This window comes from Mastigoproctus giganteus, chromosome 11 (genome assembly GCF_048544385.1).
Source record: "Mastigoproctus giganteus isolate SK-2022 chromosome 11, ASM4854438v1, whole genome shotgun sequence".
NCBI lineage: Eukaryota > Metazoa > Arthropoda > Arachnida > Uropygi > Thelyphonidae > Mastigoproctus > Mastigoproctus giganteus.
In genome coordinates this window covers 45,596,683-45,614,484 of record NC_143585.1, presented here as the reverse complement: position 1 = coordinate 45,614,484, position 17,802 = coordinate 45,596,683, and the positions used below count along the sequence as shown (strand labels likewise).

The 17,802-nt window shown below is 36.5% G+C and overlaps 1 protein-coding gene across 1 annotated transcript in view; it reads left to right on the top strand.

Annotated features, from left to right (window-relative positions):
- RhoGEF2 (Rho guanine nucleotide exchange factor 2) overlaps positions 1-17,802 on the top strand; it is a 764,869-nt gene that overhangs the window by 153,202 nt on the left and 593,865 nt on the right. Inside the window, exons 7-8 of the mRNA XM_090384978.1 lie at positions 2,897-2,977; positions 14,619-14,750. Coding sequence (XP_090241104.1) covers positions 2,897-2,977; positions 14,619-14,750 — 213 coding nt within the window. The remainder of the gene's footprint in view (positions 1-2,896; positions 2,978-14,618; positions 14,751-17,802) is intronic.

The window sequence follows — 17,802 nt, the reverse complement described above, 5'->3', positions numbered from 1 at the left end:
TCTTGGCTTTTAGTGCACTGTGGACAAGTTAGTTGGTCTTGGATAAGGAAAGCATGGTCCCTCTTGAAAATCTGGGTTTTTTATCCAGTATAATTAGGCAAACCAATAGTACAATATATATTCTGTTACAAACACATTATGCTGTGAGTCTAGCTTATAGAACTCAAAAGTATGATGTGTTTGTTTGCATCACAATATAAAGTACTTGTTTCCGTGTCATTCCATCAGTTATTTTTTTAACCTATTTTATTCTTGTTATCAATACCTTAACTCAGTGGTTTTCAACCTTTTTTAATAACGGCACCCCTAAGTAATTTATTTTATTTTGCGGCACCCCTACTCAATTTTTTCGATGTTAGATCTGATTCTCTTTATTACAATAATATAATTATAAAAATTACATTTCATAATACAAACTATATATATATACAGGGTGTTTCAGTTAAACGTTTCAGAACTTCTAAGAGGGGTAGGGTACATCCTGACAACTCGAAATCATATAGCAATGTGGGGTCGGAAATGCTTTCCTGAAGCGGTGTTGTACACAGAAGCACCATAAAGAAAAGAGACCGTAAGTGAGAAATCGTTTTAATAATACATGAAAAGAAGCAAAAGGTACATGGATTAAAGTAAGTGTTCGAAGTTTCTTCCACGGGCTACAATGCACGCCTCACATCTCCGACGCATGGACATCCGAACATTCTGGAATACTCCAGGCAAATTTCGAATTTCTTCGGCAGCTACTGCGATTCTTGCAACCAGCTCCTCAGCATTGTCAACAGGGGTGTCATAAACTAGCGATTTCATATGACCCCCAGAAATAAAAATCAAGACATGATAGGTCGGGTGACCGAGCAGGCCAACGCACGGGACCACCACGTCCGATCCACTGTTGACCAAATGTGACATCCAGGTAGTTACGAACATCTCCGCTATAATGGGCAGGGGCTCCATCGTGTTGGAACCACATTGTCTGTTGCGTCAATGCAGAAATCTGTTCATCTCTCAAAAGTTGTGGCAATACTTGCTGCAGAAAGATCAAGTAGATAGGTCTGGTTAGACCTATCTACTTGATAATCCATGTACCTACGGTAATCCATGTACCTTTTGCTTCTTTTCATGTATTATTAAAACGATTTCTCATTTACGGTCTCTTTTCTTTATGGTGCTTCTGTGTACAACACCGCTTCAGGAAAGCATTTCCGACCCCACATTGCTATATGATTTCGAGTTGTCAGGATGTACCCTACCTCTCTTAGAAGTTCTGAAACGTTTAACTGAAACACCCTGTATATATAGTATATAATATTCTTTATATAGAGGTACTAAGTAAACATCAATTATAGATCACCACAAAATTAAAAAGATCATTATCATCATCATCATCATCAGCCATTTTCAATCCACTGCAGGATGAAGGCCTCTCCAGCAACTTTCCAGTTCCTTCTGTTTTGAGCACTGGCCATCCATTTACTACTCAAAAACTCATGAATTTCATCTATCCATCTCCGCCTTTGTCTTCCAGGTTTTCTTCTAGCTCCTCTTGGGTACCATTCTGTTATTTTCTTAGTCCATCTGTCATCATGTCTTCGAGCTATGTGTCCTGCCCAAGACCATTTTAGTTCTTTAGTTTCCTTTACTTGAGTTTGCTGCCTAATCCATGTGTTTCTCTTCTTATCTAACAGTCTGATTCCCAATATAATTCGTTCCATTCTTCGCTGTGTAGTTCTTAGCTTCTCTTCCATTCTTTTGGTAAGTGCCCAAGTTTCACTTCCATAAGTCATGGTGGGGAGTATACATTGATTCATTATTTTACATTTCAGACAAACTGGGATATTGCTCTTCAGTATGTGACTATATTTCCTGAATGCTATCCATCCAAAATTTATTCTTCTCTTGACTTCCAGCCATTTATCATTATTACAGCTAATAACTTGTCCCAGATAAGTATATGACTCCACCTTTTCAATTACTGCTCCTTCAATCATTATTTCCCTTTCCGTGGCATACTTGTTCATCATTACTTTTGTTTTAGCCATATTCATCTTTAGTCCAAAGTCCTTACTAACTGTGCATAACTGATTAAGATTTTCCTCTAATTCTTTGGGATCGTGGCTTATGACCACAATGTCATCAGCAAATCGTAAATGGTTTAGGTACTCTCCGTTCACATTGACTCCTTTCTGCGACCAGTCTAATCTTCTGAAAGCTTCCTCAAGGGCAGCAGTAAACAGCTTCGGAGATATTGTGTCTCCTTGTCGAACTCCTTTCTCGATTTTAAATTTGCTACTGTCTTTGTCTAGTCTAATAAAGGATGTAGCACTCTCATATATTTTCTTCAAAATCATAATATATGGAGTATCTATGCCTTGTCTTTCCAGTGCCCGAAACATTGCCTTATGCTGTATGGAGTCAAATGCCTTTTCATAATCCACAAATGCCAGGCATAATGGTGTTTTATATTCATAAAAAGATACTCTACACATTTTTATAATGAAATAAACATATAAATTAAAAAATAATAAATTAAAGTAACTTAAACCCAAATTACGTGGCACCCCTAGAATGTTGTTGCGGCACTCCTGTTGAAAACCACTGCCTTAACTGTTTATATATATATATATATATATATGCATATTTTCACAAATATAATTCAACGCTTTCTGTAAATTTGTGGTCACAAGATTTAATGGTTCTGTAATATTGTTATTATTGCTATAATAGGTTCCATGAATTTGACAGGTTGGAATTGAGTTGTATTATGAATACAATGTAACTTTCATGCTAATATTGTTGATATAATTTGTATCAGAGATAACCCTTACAGAAAATTATTTAGATAGATTGACATACATTCAGATATTACTTTCAGTTGACCTCTTTTTAAAATTTACAGTTTGAAAAGCAGCAGCAGCTGGCAAATTCAAGGATACATACAATAAAGAAAATGCTAGAAAAGGAGGTGATATATCTCGAGGTAGGTTTTTGAGTTCTCTCTTTAGAATTTGAGGATCCCAGAGAATTTATTATTATTATTTTTTTGCATTGTATATTTCAAATATGAGTTTACATTTTGAATAATGCTTAAGTTCTGAAACAAATTTGCTGTGCAAAATGCATGAACTGCAAGCAATGTGAAATTATTGTTCTCATATTGATGTGCTGTCCTTCTGAGATGTGATTGTTAAAGTAATTTTTGATAATGTAGGTAAAGAGGGAGACGTCATTGCATTTTTTTTTGTTGAAATTTGGAATTCAGAAGAATTAACATTAAATTTGGAGTAACCATGTGCTTTGGAATATTTTCCTAGTCCTTTAGATTTTGACTATAACTGACACTACATGCTATATACAAAAATTTGTGTGTGTGTGTTTTTTTTTTTTTTTTTTTTTGCTTGCAACTCATTTGTTAAGTTTATTTAACAAAGAAATCCCTTTTTTGGTTTAGCAGTTCACTTCCTAAGATATAACAGTATAGTATAGTTTACATTATTCAACTGATTTTAACAGTTTAAACATTGTTTTGACTTTTCAACTTTTTATGTTTTGTATCTGACAGATAATCATTTATAGTGCCAGATATATTTGAGATTGATATTTATAGCTGTTATTACAAAAAAAAAAAACACGTTATTTAAATTGACATATACTGATCCAAAAATTTTGGGTCAGTATATGTCAATTTGCAATATTTTATAGTTAGTTGTATGTGATATGTTGATGCAGTATAAGCGAAACTTATTCTTAAAATAATATTTCATCTATTTGTTGTGCAAGACTTATAAAATAATTCCAAAGGCAATAAAATGATTAGTCACTTTCTAAGCACACTAAAGAAGTTACACTTGTTGAGGAAAACAATACCTAAGAATAAATAGGAAAAAAAAACAAAAAAAACTGAAACGTGAATTTCAAAAATTGTCAATTGTGCAGATTGAAATGCTTTGAAATTTTTTGTATGTACTCTATCAAATATAGAACCAGATTTAGTGTTAGAAAAGTTTAACAAAATTACTGACACTGCCGACATCAAAACTGTTCCAAGATGTGGATTGCAACGCTTGGCAACTAGATGTCTTGCAATATAGAAGGGGAGACACCTCATGTATATAACATCCTGAAGGGAATCTGTAAAATGATTAAGGGAAGTTCTGTTTCGACTGTTGAGGATAATCAGGAACTAGGAGACCCGGATATAACATTTTGGAGAGTCACAGAAGGTTGGTTCTCAGGAAGTTTACTTTTGGGCAGCATTGTATGAGTGCCATTGAAATAAATTGCCTTACCAGTCTTTGAGGAAGATAGTTTGGTAAAGGTCAAAGTAGAATTGGATAGCTGCATTTTGGTGACATGGAAGGCATGAATGATACAAAATTTTTAACTTTTTTTTTTTTTTTTTTTTTGGACTGAAAGAGTTCACTTACTGCATCATTATCTTTATAGTACTAAACAGTACCAAACCTCTTATTCAGGAGACCAGAGGCCCTCTGAGTTTTGGGCCATTAGCATGAGAAATTAGAACATGTGCAAAATAAATAATTCGTTATGTTAAGATTTACTTTATCTAAAAAGTATTAGTAAATACAAATTTTAATAATATCATTATAATCAAATCAACCAACTAAACAGCAGAATATAAACTTAAAACAGTTTATTTACAAAGTAAACATAAATACAGCACATATAAAATCATAAACATTAAGTGTAGATAAGAGTTAAAATGTATGTAATAAATGATACTAAATCTCAATATGAGGGGTTCGAAATTTTGCTCTAACAAACATTGCTAATTTTTTATAATGAAGTTTGAGTATTTCAGTGTTTATTAATACATACTGTTGCACCCTCTGTGTAATGTGGATGTTGGAGATATCTTTTAGCCTGAAATAAAATTTACCTAATTTTATCTAATTTTTATTATAATGTGCAATGACCAAAACAAGCATTTTATTCTAGACAAGTTCATTTTGGCACGTCTGTGTGCATTAATTTTCATTTTTTCAAAATGCTCTCTCTCTCTCTCTCTCTCTCTCTCTCAACCACCCACTGGCTAAAGGCAAACTTCTGCAACCATTCTTTCCCAATTAGAATTTATGCCCCCTCATGTATGTAATCTGAACAAGAGGAAGAATCCCATCAGCATTCAGCTTGCTCAATCTGTTCAAACACTAAAAAACCTCAGTCAGATCATCTCAGTTGTACAGTCTCTGCAGTTTGCAGAGACTGTACAACTGAGAGTTTGCAGACACTGCAGTTTGCAGAACTGAAGGCTTTCTTGGTAAGAGTACCCCTCTGTTCCCTTTGCCACTCTTATTCCCCTTCTCTACCCATTCCACCAGCTCTTCACCCTGCCTAAAGTGGTGCCTCCAGACCTGAGTGCAGTAACTTAAGATGTGATCTGACCATTGCCTTATACGATCGGATAATCACCACCTTATCCCCGCTACCAAAATTCCTATATATCATTGACAAAACCCCATGACCTGCTCTAGTAGACTGTCTGCATTGCTCAGAAAACTTCATATCTGACTGCACAATTACCCCCAGGTCTTTTACATTCTCCCCTACCCAGAGTGTAGTATCACACAGTTGGTACACGTCTCTGGGATTACTGCTACCCATATGCAGCACATTGCATTTGTCAATGTTAAACTTCAGTTGCCACTTCTCAGCCCATCTACCCAACTTTTTTAGATCCTGTTGTAGTAGCATACTGTCTTTACTGTCATTAACAACCCTTCCAACCTTTGTATCATCTGCAAACTTAGACATTAAGCCTGATGTACCTTCAATAGTATCATTGATGAATACACAAGACAACAATGTGCCCAGAACTGAGCCCTGGGAAACTCCACTAATAACATTAGATCACAAAGAGCAGTGTCTATTGATTACCACTCTCTGTCGTCTCCCACTCAACCATTGCTTTATCCATGGATGCCATACTGCTCCAGTTTGTACAGCAGTCTTCCATGTACAAAAGTATCAAAAGCTTTCCTGAAATCCAAGTATATGATATCAAAATTATTTTTTGCATCCACTTTGTGACCACATCGTAGTGTTAAGTCAAATTGATCAGGCGAGACCTCACTTTAACAACCCCATGCTGTGTCTTAACTGTTACTGCAGTCTTGTCTAGATGATCCTGCAATGCTTCTTTAACCAGTGGCTCCATTATTTTCCTCAGAACGGAAGTTTAACAGGTCTATAGTTACTTGTGTCACCTTTTAGACCCCCTTTGTGAATTGGGAATACATTTGCACACCGTCAGTCCATGGAGAACTCCCCTGGGTCCAGGGATGCTCTCATAATTATGATGAAGGGTTTGCTTACCTCCTTTGTTGGCTCCTTTATTATAACTGGATAGATCCCATCCCTTCCCATGTGCCTTCCTTATGTTTAACTTCAACAATTTCTCCTCCACTTCGTTCTCAGTTATTACAAAATCACTTAGCTCCCGGTTAGAGTTTGATAAATGTCCAGCATTCCCCTTCTTGAATAACTCCTCATGTGTGAATGTAGATGCAAAATACTCGTTCAGTTTATCAGCTACCTGAGCATGATCATCAATAGTCAACTCATCTATGTTAAGTGACCAATCTGATCTGATTCATCCATTTCCTCCTAGAGTTTACATAAGTAAAGAATTCTTTGCATCCTTTGCCAAAGATTTCTTATAATCTGTCTTTGCCTGCCTTAACCTCCTTTGTGACTTGATTAAATACTAGCTTATATCTGTCATAGGCTTCTGTGTAGCTTGATAATTTATATGTATCCCATGCATTTTTGCTTCTCTGTCAAGAGCATCATTAATTCATCTGACATCCGTTTAGGCCTAAACCTTGAACAGTAATTCTTAATTGGTATGAAAAGCCAAGTAGCCTCCAAGATTAAGTTCCTGAAGGCTTCCCATTTAGAATTGACCATTGGTAATATCATCAGTTGATTCCACTGTATAGAATTGAAAAACTGTCTGAGACCACTGTAGTCACTTTTAAGAAAACAAAAACCCTTCCCTTTACCCTTGATGGTAGTTACATCTTTAAGTAAATCCCACATCGGTACACTGTGATTACTGTCACCTGGTAGTTCCTTTATCTGCAAATTGTTAATGCATGAATAATCACTGCTGATAATCAGATCAAGAGTATTACTCCCTCTGGTTGCCTTTTGAACAATTTTGCTGTAGAAAACTGTCATCCATTAAATCCACAAAAGTCTTGCTAATGTGTGAGTGACCAACCCATAAGTTAGTAACGAATGGGCCTGGTGTACTGGGGTCCATGGTTTTTTAATAACATACACATATAAGTTATAAATCCAGTTTAATGTAAGAATACAAATATATACTAACAGTAGCTTTCGAGACGCGTGTCTCTTCATCAACTGACATTTAAATACAAAATACAACGGATAAGTGCAATGAGCTGAGTGAGGCACGTTAATCATGCGTCATTGTTGTTGCACGGACGTGCGCTGCTTTCTACTCCACTGATCATCTAGCATTAAAACGGTTGTCTCTAGGATGGGGTGTAGACGTATGCCGTTTTGGCGATTTATTGCCTTTGGATTGTTTACTATGTTGAGTGACTCTAGCCATAGGCGGTGGCGAAAGTGTCGTGAGTGGTCTACTATTTCAAAGTCACGTCTGGGGTCAAGATTGTGGTTGGTGGCCCAAAAATGTTCCGCGACCGCGGACTGGTCAGTTTTGGAAAGCCGGATTGCTCTGTCATGTTCCGTAAGGCGATCTTGGAGATGCCTTGATGTTTCTCCTATGTAGCAACTGTTACAGTCTCTACAGGTGATGCGATATACTACATTGCTACGTAAGACAGGTGTGACAGGGGTCTTCACACTGGAGACAAGTGAACGTAGGTTCCTGCAGGGTAATTGCACACATTTGATGTTGTAATTTCTAAGGACCTTTGAGATCCGTCCTGACACGCCTGGATAATAGGGAATGTAGGCGGACGATATACCGACTTGGTTCGGTGGTCTTGGGTTGGATGTGAGTTCTTCTGCCTGTAATAGGCATCTGCTTAGCACATGGGATGGATAACCACATTTGGTTAGGTCCGCCTTCACGCGGGAGATCTCGTTACGCCTAATTGTATCCGTGCTGGAAGGGTTCCAAGCCCTGGAGAATAGGTGCGGGCAGTGCTATTGAGATGGCTTGGTGCGTGGCCGGATCTGTAGTTAGTGAATTGACCGCACCACATAGGTTTGCGGTATACTGAAGTCTCTAGATGTGGGCCTACGCGATGCACTAGGACGTCCAGGAACGGGAGCGTACCGTTCACCTCTGACTCTATAGTAAACTTGATGAAATTACTGACAACACTGTCATGGCATCATTTGATGTGATTTCTTTATTCACTTCAATTCCCATCCAACAGGCCGTGCACTGCGCCAGAAGGCTCCTCGAGAACAACTTAAGCCTCCAATCCAGGACATCACTATCCACTGATGACGTCTGTACCGCCCTCAACCTATGCTTATCAAGCAGCATCTTCACTTTTGAGGATTCAGTCTACCAGCAGGTACATGGCACTGCTATGGGTGCCCCTGTTAGTTCCGTAGTAGCCAACATCGCCGTGGAAGATCTGGAGGAGCAGATACACCGGAACCCACCTACACCTATTACAACATGGTGTAGATACGTTGACGATATTTTTACTGTAATACCACGTGGCTCTGAAACAGCACTACTGGAATACCTCAACTCCCTATCTAATTTCATCAAGTTTACTATAGAGTCAGAGGTGAACGGTACGCTCCAGTTCCTGGACGTCCTAGTGCATCGCGTAGGCCCACATCTAGAGACTTCAGTATACCGCAAACCTATGTGGTGCGGTCAATTCACTAACTACAGATCCGGCCACGCACCAAGCCATCTCAATAGCACTGCCTGCACCCTATTCTCCAGGGCTTGGAGCCATTCCAGCACTGATACAATTAGGTGTAACGAGATCTCCCGTGTGAAGGCGGACCTAACCAAATGTGGTTATCCATCCCATGTGCTAAGCAGATGCCTATTACAGACAGAAGAACTCACATCCAACCCAAGACCACCGAACCAAGTCGGTATATCGTCCGCCTACATTCCCTATTATCCAGGCGTGTCAGGACGGATCTCAAAGGTCCTTAGAAATTACAACATCAAATGTGTGCAATTACCCTGCAGGAACCTACGTTCACTTGTCTCCAGTGTGAAGACCCCCTGTCACACCTGTCTTACGCAGCAATGTAGTATATCACATCACCTGTAGAGACTGTAACAGTTGCTACATAGGAGAAACATCAAGGCGTCTCCAAGATCGCCTTTCAGAACACGGCAGAGCAATCCGGCTTGCCGAAACTGACCAGTCCGCGGTCGCGGAACATTTTTGGGCCACCAACCACGATCTTGACCCCAAACGTGACTTTGAAATAGTAGACCACTCACGACACTTTCGCCACCGCCTATGGCTAGAGTCACTCAACATAGTAAACAATCCAAAGGCAATAAATCGCCAAAAAGGCATACGTCTACACCCCATCCTAGAGACAACTGTTTTAATACTAGATGATCAGTGGAGTAGAAAGCAGCGCACGTCCGTGCAACAACAATGACGCATGATTAACGTGCCTCACTCAGCTCATTGCACTTATCCATTGTATTTTGTATTTAAATGTCAGTTGATGAAGAGACATGCGTCTCGAAAGCTACTGTTAGTATATATTTGTATTCTTACATTAAACTGGATTTATAACTTATACGTGTATGTTATTAAAAAACCCATAAGTTCTAGTCAATATCTGGAAAGTTAAAATCCCCCATTATTATACATTTGGATTTACTGACCTGCTCTATTTCTCTGACATTAATCTTAGACATTCACCATGGTATATCTTCATCGATGTTATTACTAAATACAGAGGACAACACCTAACACGAACCCTGGGAAACTCCAATAATAACATTAGTCCACGATGAACAGTGTCCACCTATAACCATTCTGTCTTCTCCCACTCAACCATCCTTTTATCCATAGCAGCAATTTGCCTTTAATGCCACACTGATCCAATTTGTAAAGCAGTCTTTTATGTGTAACAGTATCAAAATCTTCCCTGAAATCCAAGTATATCATCTCAAAATTATTTTTTGCATCAAGTTCCTTTATGACTGCTTTGTAGTATCCAATCAGATTGGTCTGATAAGAATTCAACTTAACAAACCCATGCTGTAACTGAATTATAACTGCATTCCTGTCTAGATGATTCTGCATTACTTCTTTAACCAGTGATTCCATTATTTTCCCTGGAACAGACGGTAAGCTTACAGGGCTGTAATTACGCATGTGACCCTTTGATTCCCATTTTTTAAATTGGGAATACATTTGACATCTCCAGTCCGCGGGGACTTTCTCTGAATCCAAAGGTGCTCTTATCATTATGGCTAAGGAGTTTGCTTACCTCCTTTGCTGCCTCCCTTAATATAATCGGATCGATTCCATCCACCCCAGGTGCCTTTTTTATGTCTATCTTCAACAATTTCTTCTTCACTTTCTTTTCAATTATCGTGAAGTCATTGAGCTCCTCTTTAGAGTTTGATAAACTTTTGGCATCCGCTTCCCCAAAGAATTCTTCATATGTGCATATAGATGCAAAATATGTATTCTGTTTGTCAGCAACCTGAGCAGGATCATCAACATTTGAACCATCAATATGAGGTCGACCAATGTGATCCATACCCTTCCTTGTAGTGTGTACATATGTAAAAAGTCTTTGGTGTTTTTCTTTGCATCCTTTATCAAAGATTTTCATGGTCTGCCTTGGTTTGCCTAACATCCTTTGTGATTTGATTGTGGAACTAATTTATATCTACCATAGACTTCTATGTCATCTGATACAGAAGTCTATTGTAGATATAATACATCCCATGCATTTTTTCTGCACCGCCATCTTATTAGTTCATCTAACATCCATTTAGGTCAAAGCCTGAATGGTATTTCTTAGTTGGTATAAAAAGCCTAGTAGTTACTTTAATTATTTTCTTGAATGCTTCCCTTTTAGAATTTCTTGGTGGTAACATCATTAGTTGGTCACACTTTATAGAATTTAATTCAATTTGAATTAAAACTTATCTGCCTCTCTTCTGACCATTCTCGAAGTCTATCTAACTTGTTCTGAAGAAGCACTGCTTACTGCTGATTATTAAATATTCTGTTGCCTTTGATATCATCTGCAAATTTTGACTTCATGCTCTCTATCCCTTCATCAATATCATTTAAGATAAACAACAGTGGTGCCAATACCAATCCTTGGGAACCCTACTTTTGTTAGTTCAATCTGAAGAATAACCATTAATCACAACCCACTCTCCTGGCCTGCAGCCACCCTGTGATCTGGCTTATACAGTAATCTTTCATGTGGTACTGAGTCATATGCTTTGCTGAAATCCAAGTAAAAAATTTCAAAACTGTTTCCTACATTCAGCTCACGAATGGCTCTTTCAAAATGGCTAACCAGGTTGGTTAAACATGATTTTCCCTTTACAAAACCATGTTGTGCTTCCTTCAGAATTCCATTTCTATCTAAATGATCCTGTATTTTTGATTTCATTATTTTCCTTACCACCAAAGTCAGAAGACTGACTATTCATAGTTACCCACTTCACTTTTAGAACTGCCTTTATGTATTGGCAATACATTGACATTTCTCCAGTTCAAGGAAATTTTTTTCTGATTCTGGTTAAATGCTCTTGCTGCCTCCCTCAATTTGTTTCCATTAACCACAGGAGCCTTATTCACCTTTATGCTCAATTTTTTCTTATAAATAGTTTTCTAAAATTTCAGTATCACTAATTTCATGCCACCCTGCTTCACTCACACATTTCCTCTCACTGCAAAGGACTTTGCTTCTGTAAATATTGGTGCAAAGTACATGTCAGTTCATCCACAGTATTAGTTGGATTAGCTTTTATTTGCATTTATGTATGTTAAAAACTCTTCACTTTTATTCTTTGTTCTCTTAGCCAGTGATTTCTTGTAATTTGCCTTTGCCATCCTAACCTTTTCTGTGATACTCTCTCTCTCTCTCTCTCTCTTGTAGATACTTTGTAATTGTAGGCTTCAGTACTTTTTATCAAACCATAACTTTTACATACTATCTTTTTCTGCTTTATTAAACTGGTTCATTATTCATCAATCTTGGAATCCTTGTGCTGTATTTTCTTAATGGTGTATATATATGTATATATACTATGTAGCACCTTAAGCTATCATAATCTGCTTTCCTGAAATTAAAATCCATTCCTTTGCATCTAACAATTACTACCTCTTTCTCCTCATCATCCAGAATTTTGTGATCACTCCCTGCCAGTGGTTCCAGTATTGTCATCCCCATCACTTTATCTGAATCGTGGGTTACACTCAGGTCTAGACTAATCTTGCCATTAGTGCTTTCCCCTAACATGCTGATCCAAATAGCAGTTGTCTAGATTATTTTAAAAAAAATGTTCTCTATTGTGAGCTTCCTTCTTACAAATTGAACTGATCTATAATAAGACATTCACACTTGCTCACCCATTCCCTTTGTGTGACCTCATCACCCCTTCTGTCTTTCTTATCCTTCCTAAATACATTGTATATACCACAGTGAAACTCATCATTCCTTATTTTCAAGTGACACACTAATCCTATTTAGTTTCCACTAATCCTATTACACCAGCATTAGTTGTTCTAATCAGCAGTTTGAATCCATTCATTTTACTGATGACACTCCTGACATTATCGTATAAACAGTTAAGGCTTAAGTTTTGCGAACCCAGATGTTTGGATCAAATGTTCATAAAATATTATTATGGCGTCTAGGATTTGTTGATCCTTGATTCCAATTAATGTCAACTGTTGCTCAGAGTGGACTTTATTTACTGTTAATGGAATACATTCTAAAATAAAAAGAGGTGTTACTGGAGTGATGGATCATGTCACACACTGTTCATGTCAATTTTTATGAGTTTGAATCTCGAAGGTTACCTTTCACTGGGCTATGTCATCCTGTGTCTTATGATTTGGACCTAGATTGGTTGGTTGTGGGTTCCTCAGCAAATAAAACTACTTTCATACTATGAAGCAATTTCTTTTGTGTCATAGTATGACAATTCATGCAATATGCCAATATTGGCATAGCCTTTAGTGTGTATGTGTGTGTTTTAACATGTGTATTTGCAGTCTGATATGCATGTTGTGCAAACTGAAAATCCCAGAATAACTCATGGGTATAGGGAACCTGTTCTCCACTGGACATCAGATAACTAAAGTTCCACTCGAAGGAACTTTTAAGTCTACCTTGGATATCCAGTGGGATTCAAACCTAGGCACAATATACTGTATTCACACGGTATTATTTTATAGGTCCAAGTTTATTCGTTACTTCCAACAAAACTTGGGTGAATTACATTGGATTGGAAGAGTGTATGTGGTAGTGAATGGGATGGGGGTAATCATCCCTGATGATCTGTTTCATCTCATGATATAGAGGGTGGCTAGTAAGAAAATAGTTTATATATGAATCAATTATTTAAATAACTACTACTATTAAAAATTCTAAAATTTTGATTAGTCATTAAAAAATATGCATGTTTAGAAACTGAACTGTGTAGTAACAAGAATCTTCATTCAAAAATTTAGCAGTGATGACCATGGAAAGTATTGATCATGTTGAAGAAAGTGTTATCAGCTGATTTTTTTTTTTTTTTTTTTTTTTTTTTTTTTTTTAATATAATTATGTACAGAGCTTTCCAATATGTAAAGAGACACTGAAGTCAGAGAGGCTTATTTCACATTTTGCAAGGTAATAACAGCCATGATTTATTTTATCAGTGTTAGGATGATTTTGAAAGGTGTAACCAAGAACCCAGAGTAAGTTAAAGTAAATTAACAGTATACAAGATTTATGAATATCGTACAAAATTTGATTACCGAGAATAGTTATTCAAGTGTTTCACCTTCTTGGGAGAGTGGGTGGGTGTTGGGGGGGGGGGTTGGTACAGGAAATGCACCTCTTTACAGGAGGTGAGGGAGAGGTAGTGTTCATTACCATCATCTCATACAAAATTAGTTTTGTCCGTTGCCCAGATGATACACCACAGCAATGCGACTTCCAGGATGAATATCTTGGTCATATTTAGAAATGAATTTTGGAAATTAGAATTTCACTTGTAAAAAAAAAGATGATAATTCCAGAATGACATTCTTAGACCATCTTCATTGCCTGCCTCCCCTATTGTGGTTTATACTAGCTACCCATCCATAAACAGTCTGTTTGTGTAGCAGTAGTAGTTTAGAATTGGGCTTTTTGATGTCCACTTTTGGACCAGGACCATCATATGAATCAGTAGTACACATGCTGATTGAAGTTGCTTTCCTGCTGGTAACTGTATGGAGCTTTGGTTCAATATTTCTGCAATTTATCCTGGCAGTCACTACCTTTATAGGCATGTAATTTTTACATGCATACATTGGGTCTGAGTCATTTGCCTCTCAGGAGAGTAGGAATCTTTTTACTTATTAAAAGGCTCTGGATATATAGATCATTTAATATATTTCAAAACTAAAAAAGGTTATTCCTTATAGAATCTTCGAGGAGAGTGCTCAAAAACTCCTTCAGAAAAATTATTAGCAGAAATTAATGGTGCTTCAAAAAGAGTCAAAACATTAGAGGATCAGCTACATGGTTTATTACTGTCAGTTCAACATGACCATGTTGTAAGTATATATTGAAACCTTGAAATGTTGCCAGTTTATCGTTATCTAGGCATACCTGTTGGTCCCAAATTTAAAATCATTTTAGATGGAAAATTGACAGTTCAAATAAAATGAAAATACTTTTGTGTACCTATGTCTAATTTTATGAAATTAATGTCCCCCCACTACTTCCTTGGGACAAAAGTTATTTGTGGATAATTTTTCATTTGCTGAATCTGAATTCAAAAGTCTCTTAGTTTTTCTAAATCAGAAAAACAGTTCCTGTAATTCTTAATTTTGTTAGTCAACTTTGATAATATGAAATTGAACATTATCATCTGACATGTGCTGAAAAGCATAATAAATGACAAGTATAAACTGAAAGAAAGACCTGCCACTATATTGCACCAGAATAGAAATAAATATTTAATGAAAAAATAAGATAACTGCATCTACTTGGATGGGTAATTGTGAACTTTATACACAAAGAACTTTGTAATTTGTGTAGCTGTAAATTGATAATTTATGATATAATTTTGATATTAAATACATAAAAGGCCTTTTTGACCTGTTTTCTAGATTTCTTCTCATGGAAAACTGTTAATAAAATAATTAAAAGTTCCTTGACTTGTTCATCTTCTCACTGGATGTAAACTGTGATCTGAACCTGTATCTGTCTCATCTGAATGATTATCCTTATTCTTTCATTAAATGTTTATTATGATTTAATTGTATACCACAGTAGTGTACAAGTTAGTGCAATTATCTGTTTCAGTTCTCTGTTTAGTCAAAATATAAAAACAAATCAGTTAGCATTTAGCATTAGTATTAGTAGTGACAAATTATGCAAGAAAACAGGCTCATACAGCATTAGCCAAAAAAAAAAAAAAAAAAAAAATCACTTATCCATCTCCTCCAATAGTTTGTTGAATTCTCTTCCTTGAATTTATTGCAGCAATCAACCATCCGCTGGCTAAAGAAAAACTTCCACACATCTATGCTACGAGCATCCTTCCACAATCTCATATTGTGAAATCCTTCACAAGAAGTTGTCTATCTCTTAAATTATAACAGATAGACAACTTCTTGGGAAGGATTTCACAATGTGAGACATTTCAATAAGTAACATTTCCCAATAAAGAAGGCTATTGTTACTTGTTTTCAGCTGATTGCCACCAGCAGGGCAGTTCAGTATCACCATTTCAGAATTGATTAACTCCCCTCATCAGTGGGTAAGTAGGTACTCAAGGTGTGAGAGCTTACACCTCAGTTGTGACTTACTTACACAGCATGAAAGATGTTATGAAATGCACAACCAAACTTGTAGAATTCTAAAGTTATGAAGCCTCAAATTACAAAGATTTTAAACTAATATAAAAGTTAGTGCAATTTCATCAGTTTCTATGTATATTTTAAGTTTAAGAGATGTCATTATACATCTCTTGTTCAAATTTTGGTTTGTTTTATATTTCAACTGCATACATAACTGGTGTGAGCACACCAACTTGTCTGAATTTTTTGTAATTTCAGTTTTCATACCTCTAGAAATTTACAAGTTTGATTATATACCTCTTGGCATCTCTCATATTGTGTAAATAAGTGGGTTGTCAGCTCTTACACCACAGGTACTTCCTTGCCCACTATTGACAGGTCAAATTCCAAAAATTAAAAATCAGTTAGACGGGAGATGATTAACTGCAGAGGATGAGGATTTTACAATAATATTTTATAAGTTTTGGAATTATTTTATAGAATAAAAATGTTTTTTAGTTATCACCAGAAATAGGTGCTATTGCACAGAGTAATGGCAAAGGTTTTTACAGACTGCTTTAAAAGGCATGTAAGTCGTTCATTTTTCACCATGTTACTTATCATTGCTTGACCGATCTCTGCTAATTAAGCTGTCACAAAAATTCTGATTTTGTGACAGTTACTCTACTGAAGTTCTGTTTAGAATGACACACAAGATGTGGAATTAGACAAATATAACCATCTGGATTATCCCAGCTAATTAAGAAAGGAAACAGGATATGCTTGACAGCTCATCCATGGTGTGTGTGTGTGTGTGTGTGTGTGTAGGGGTGGGAGCTATTAATATCCATGCAGTTGTCTGCTGTTGAAGAGCATATTGATAAATTGGTCACTTCAATGGATGAAACAGTCACTGCCTTTGAGAACAAGTGGAGGAATACCATCAGGACCTGGAGCTTTCTTAGCATCAAGATTCGTCAAAATCCTTCTGATATCCTTTTGACTGAAGACCACAGGAGGCATTGAATGGAGTGTGTTGGGAATGGTGGGAGGTGTTTTACCAAGATCATTAATACATGAGTTGGAAGAAAAATGGGATGCTAGCAGGTCAGCTTTATCCTTGGCTGAAGTAACAACAGAACCATCTGGTTCTGACAGAGGTTGTTTAGTTAGTACTGTATGTATATTAATTAAACTATGTATGGAGCGTAAATTTTTAATTTGCTAACCTGTTGATAATATTCTTCTGATTTTCATGTATCATTTAATTTTTATAATTGGTAAGGAAAAAAAAAAAGAAAGGTGTAAATGTGTGCTTTATATCTTCATTTTTATAGCCTGTGGATTTTATTCCTCCGATTTTTGCTTATTAGAATTGCCGTTTAATAAGATCAAAATTCAGTTCGCAAATGTAATCACAATAACTGGTGCTTATTGTAATTATTTTATGGCACCAACAAAAAAAAAAAAAATAAAAAATAAATGCTGGCTCATTTGGATTATTGATGTTTCGAATTATTGACATTCGAATTTTCGAAACTGTATTGTATTTGAAAACTGTCCTGTGTATGATGACTTGTGGCGTTTGCATTTTCAAATATTAAGATTATTAAGTTAAATTAGCACAGCAAAGTAATCTGCTTGTTGGATGGTGCTTTTTTTTTTGTTCATTTGAACTGTGTGCTTTATTGTACTGTATTTTCCTATACCTTTGAGTCATGTTTTTCTGCAGTAGTTTGTCCTATTTTTTTATCATAAGGCTGGTGGAAGCACAGTGACAACTTGACAACTGCAGTTGAAAGTTTCGTTTTGGCATCTTTCA